Raw genomic sequence first — 5,451 nt, 5'->3', positions numbered from 1 at the left:
TTGTAATTATTCTATCGATAACTTATCGATGATGTAATAACAAGAGGACCAACAAAGAGGCGTGAGAGAAGTAATAGTTGCACGAGACCCGTTCCGGAGAAGTTTAAATCAAATCTGACGCGGAACGGTCTTAATAGCATTATCTCGAAATACAACTTTGCGGATAAATTAGGCTTGCCATTTAACACAGATGTCCACTTGTCCGGAGAGCGGACGCGGCAGAGGGTCGCAAAATATGTTAATCATTTTAACGTCGCCCTGACGTTAACTGGACGTATACAAGGCGGCTCGCATATTGAACAGCTTGACCGGGACGTCGCTTGACACGAGTCGAGTGCCGTCACCGAATGGACGAAGGGCCGTGTTTTGTTTTGCCAACAGTTTAAATAGGCCATGTACGTTGATATTATCGTTGCATTTGTCGTGATTTGTAATCTAATTATTCAACAGCATTATGCAAAAAGACAATTTAGATATGGATAATAGGAATAGGAAATAATAATAGGAAATTAGAGTTACATTGTGAAAAATAAATAAGTTTTATAGAAAATATTTCGAGGAATTTTTTATTTATTCACTTGTGATTTAAAATCAGAATTTTTTTTTCTCCAGACAAAAAATTTGCCTATTAAGTTGAGAGGATCTTACTCTGGGTGCCAGCCTACCAAAGGATAGGGGTTCATGGTAATGAAAAAGAAATCGATATCGCTAACTGGATCAGAACCATTCTGCTTCCCCAGTGGAAACCAACTAAAACAGAACTCAAGAACCTGGAAGACTCCATCCGTTAGGTGGAATGGGAATCATCCAACGGTCTAAGACACTCGAGGAAATTTCTGAAGACAAACGACCAAGAAAAATTAAAGATTATCCTTGATTTATGTAAGAACAATCTTCGGATTGTCACGGGGTTTTTAACAAGACACCGTCTCCTCGATGATTACGTTAGTAGATTGAAGCTTAGAAACAATGGCGAATGCAGATTCTGTGGAGAAAATGGGAAAACAACAGAACACCTCATCAATGAGCGCGTCGAGACGGTAATCATTCGTGCAATACACTTTGGTACCACTGATATCGGAGATTTAGAACTAGCCTCTGTAAAACCGTTTTAGCTACTGGCTTTTGTCAAAGCCTTAAGACTGTATGATGAGTTATAAGTCAAGAAAGGAGGATACAATATATCTATAAGTGATTACCATTTCCCCTCCCGTGCAATCTACAATCTAGTTATAGTATCTGAAAGACCTCTTACTAAATAAATAAACGACAGCTTTATGAAATATTCTTTAGCGGTACTACAGGGCAAGAGGCATCGCAAAGTAAATAGCGGTATAATCGCTTGGAATAAACAAAAAATAGTTTTTAGGCAGTTTAGTACGCTCGAGGCTGTCATCATCTTAATTCCGGGGTGCCTGTGACAACTATTTATCACTTTCATCAATTTTCAAATTGTTTTTGGTTTGCCATGAATGTCTGATGATTGTAGATTTAATTATTTTCAATGTAAATTAGCAAATCTAGGATCTTCTTTTTCTTCTTATTATTATTACTATAAAGTCTTCTAGCAAATATTGGCAACTAATGAATAAAAATAATCTGTATGTAATAAAAATCTTTATTCATGCCTGCCCTAAATAACTGATTTGACGTACAGTTGTTTGTACGTCCCGTTCCAAAAACTGGTACACTGTTCAAAACCGCTATTGGACTGCCACCGGTGGCCAAATATGCGCTACATGATGTACCAGTGTTACAGTCACAACTGGTTTTTTATCCAGAACCTGCCCAACAGCTGTAATGGAGGTCATTCTAGACCAAACACCACTGCTCATTGTCAACAATGTTTCAACAAACAGTACTGTGAGAAATGTTAGCTCAGAAGCTTGGAACACCCTCAAAAGGAAAATTCCACTCCTCCAATTTCCAGTGGATGACATACCACGAATGTAGAACTCTGAGAAACACCGTAGTATTGAGCAACAAAAGCTCTGACAAAGAGAAACGTTTGCTTAGCAGTTAGAAGACAGGAATGTCCTCCGGAAACAGGAATGTCTTCCGGAGCAATGGGCACCTACTCCAGCATCCTTCAGGCAGAAATCTACGCTATAGCCATCTTGTACTATAGCAAAGCAGTCTTAAGAGTGTAACCATCAACTCAGTAACCATCAACTCGAAGTTGGTCGAAGAATGCCGAGAGAAGGGAACAAATTAGGCAAACAAAATAAACTCCTTCTACTCTGGGTGACAACCAAGGAATAGAAGGTTATTACCTTTCATTAAATAGTGAACAATCTAGCTAGAAAAAGAGCGAACACTCCACTAACTGGTTAAGTTGGTTCTCACTTGGGAAGCAGAACGGTTCTGATATTCTGCTTCCCAAGTGAGAACCAACTTAAAGCGGAACTCAAGAACCTGAAAGACTCCATCCTTAATCTGGAATGGGACTCCTCTGACTATTGACTCGGAGAAATTTCTCATTGACGACCTAGAAAATCAAAGATTTTCCCTTGATTTAAGTAAGAACAATCTTCGAATTGTTACGGATTTTTTAACAGGACATGTCTCCTCAATGAACAAGTTTGTAGATTGAAGCTAAGAAACAACTGTAATGCAGATTCTGTGGGGAAAATGGAATAACACCACACCTTGTAACTGAGTGCGCCTCCTATAAATTCTAAAATTGCGCTAACATCTGATAAATACTTTTTATATTAATTTAAATAATAAATTTATAAAGTTAGTTAGACGCCATTTAACATCTAGGTAAATAGAAATATTTCCCTTAATTATTGTAACCCTTTCCGTAATGTTATATTTTCTGACTTCTAATTTTGTGATATGGCATACAAAAAAATCAGTGACATACTCGAAAAATTAAATATTTCGGCATCTACCAAAAACCATTTATGTACCTTTCTCCAAACACAAAATTTCCAAACCAAACATTAGTAAAGCGACCGTTAACTTTATTAATTGGTAAAACAGGGCCATTCTCATAAAGCTGAAAATTAAATGTAAAAACCTGTTAATGAGTTCGCCACGAAAAGCTTTTACAGCATCTTTCGCATATTTGTTCCGAAACCATTCAGTTGTGTAAATAGTTTTTGCCGCTTTTTCCCGTCTCGGGAAATGCTGTTTCGGCATTTCAAAATGTTTTGAATAACTGAAACACTATGTTTTATAAATTCAATTTGAGAAGCATAAAATGTCTATTCTCTATTCCAATGCATACTTAATTGAAAAATGTTTAGCGTAATTATTTTTTTTTTCCAAACTAATGGATTTCAGATTTTGGCTACTGTTATATGTTATTAGCTTAGAGGAAACTATCTTAACTAGAATTTCTAGAATTATAAGGATGAGAGTAAAACTGTGATATATATTCTAGGTTCTTGGTCACTAGAACAAAATCTACAAAATAAATTAACAAAACACCGCTGCGGTGATCCAACAATTATTTAAAATATCTAAATACAACTATTCAAGAAAAGTTTTATAGCAGATACGTCCATTATAAACCGTAGAAGTTTTGTTAAAATGATATTATATGAAATCAAACTTCAAAATCAACAATTACTACATGATAACAATCCTAGTCCACAAAAACTACAAAGATATGATTGTAGATGTCAAAAACATAAGCCCACGAGTCATATGTTTAACAATCAAATTAAATAAAAATACTCTGTAAAGGTTATTCAGGCATATGCACCAACTACCGAAAGTACAGATGACGAATTGAGAACTTTAAGAAGATGTATCCACTGCTCTACAAAATGGAAAAACACACTATACAATGTTAATTGGAGATTTTAATGCCAAAGTTGGTAGCAAACAAGATGAAGCGGAAACTTCAGTCAGCTATCATGGATTGGGAAGCCGAAACGAAAGAGGTGATACACTGATAGATTTCGCACACCACAACAAATTATATATAATGAACACCTTCTTCAAGAAAAGAAACAGCAAAAAGTGGACATGGACCAGTCCAGATAGCAAAACCAAAAACGTAATAGATTTCATAATCAGCAATAGAAAAGATGTAATCAAAGACGTAAGTGTATTAAACAGATTTTCGATAGGAAGCGATCACCGCATTGTAAGAGCCGAGATAAAAATAAATATAAAGAAGGAAAGAACTAACATGATACTCAAGAAAAACCACAAGAAATGGGTAGCCCCTGAAAATAAAGATTCTTATAAGGAATGTATAGCCTCAAATCTAAATTATGAAAATACTACTACGATAGACGAAATATACGAAAACATCAAAGGGGCCACTCAAACGGCTATCGAAAAATGTTGTCCCAAAAAGTAAAAAGAACAAAAACTGAATCAAAGAACAAAACTTTTAATGAAACAGAGAAGAGATATGGAGGACAAGAGTACACAAGAATATAGAACTTTAAACAGAGAGATATCCAAAGAAATCAGAAAGCATAGGAGGCAACAGAATACGGAAAAAATTAGGAAAGTCATAGAGAAGAATCAAAGTTTGAAGATATTGAGAAATAGTACAATGGGAAGAAAAGAAATACAAAAGATCAAGGATATGCACGGCAACATAGTAACACACAAACAGGAAATCCTACACTCTATTAAACTTTTCTATCAAGAACTTTACACATCAAAACAGCAGGGGATCAGAACCGACATCCGAAAGGTAATAAATCAGGGGTCGGAAGAAATTCCAGAAATAACCGAGGAAGAAATTATCAGTGCCCTTAGAGATATGAAAAACAATAGAGCTGCCGGCGACGATGGACTGGTAATAGAGTCAATCCAAGAAGGAGGACCAGAAATCATCAAAGCTTTAAATGTCCTATTTAATAAATGCATTGAAGAAGAAATAACCCCATCACAGTGGAACAACGCAACCATCATTATTGTACACAAGAAAGGTGACGTTACAGACCTTAAAAACTATAGGCCCATCAGCCTTCTTAGCCACGTATACAAATTATTTACTAAAATACTCACCAAGCGTTTGACAAATAAAATAGACTTTTTTCTTTCGAGCGAACAAGCAGGTTTCCGATCAGGTTACGGAACAAATGACCATCTTCTAACAGTCAAGGTCCTTATCGAGAAATGCATTGAGTATAATAGACCACTAATGCTTGTCTTCGTGGATTTCGAGAAGGCCTTCGATTCGGTAGACCAGCGGAAGCTTCTAGAGACACTAAGTGAGAGTCGCATCGATCATCGATACTCCTCAATCATAAGACATATATATGATAATGCCACGGCAAACGTCAGAATATCGACAAATCAATGCACAGATAAATTCAATATCGATCGAGGGGTAAGACAAGGCGACACACTGTCCCCTAAACTATTCGTTGCTGTGCTAGAAAGTATGCTAAAAATGATAAACTGGGATTCAACAGGAATTAACATCGATGGCAAATTGATAAATCATCTCTGTTTTGCAGATGACATTATTTT

General features: G+C 36.2%; 1 protein-coding gene across 1 annotated transcript; it reads left to right on the top strand.

Moving 5' to 3' along the window:
- Positions 1-3,799: 3,799 nt before the first annotated feature.
- On the top strand, positions 3,800-4,321 carry LOC115884996 (craniofacial development protein 2-like). Its single transcript, XM_030903737.1, has one exon. It carries the CDS (start codon positions 3,800-3,802, stop codon positions 4,319-4,321), a length of 522 nt encoding a protein of 173 aa, XP_030759597.1.
- The last annotated feature ends 1,130 nt before the right edge of the window (positions 4,322-5,451 follow it).

This window comes from Sitophilus oryzae, unplaced genomic scaffold (genome assembly GCF_002938485.1).
Source record: "Sitophilus oryzae breed Bouriz unplaced genomic scaffold, Soryzae_2.0 scaffold_359_pilon_pilon, whole genome shotgun sequence".
Taxonomy (NCBI): domain Eukaryota; kingdom Metazoa; phylum Arthropoda; class Insecta; order Coleoptera; family Curculionidae; genus Sitophilus; species Sitophilus oryzae.
Note: the sequence above shows the minus strand (reverse complement) of the source record. Positions and strands in the feature narration are given on the sequence as shown.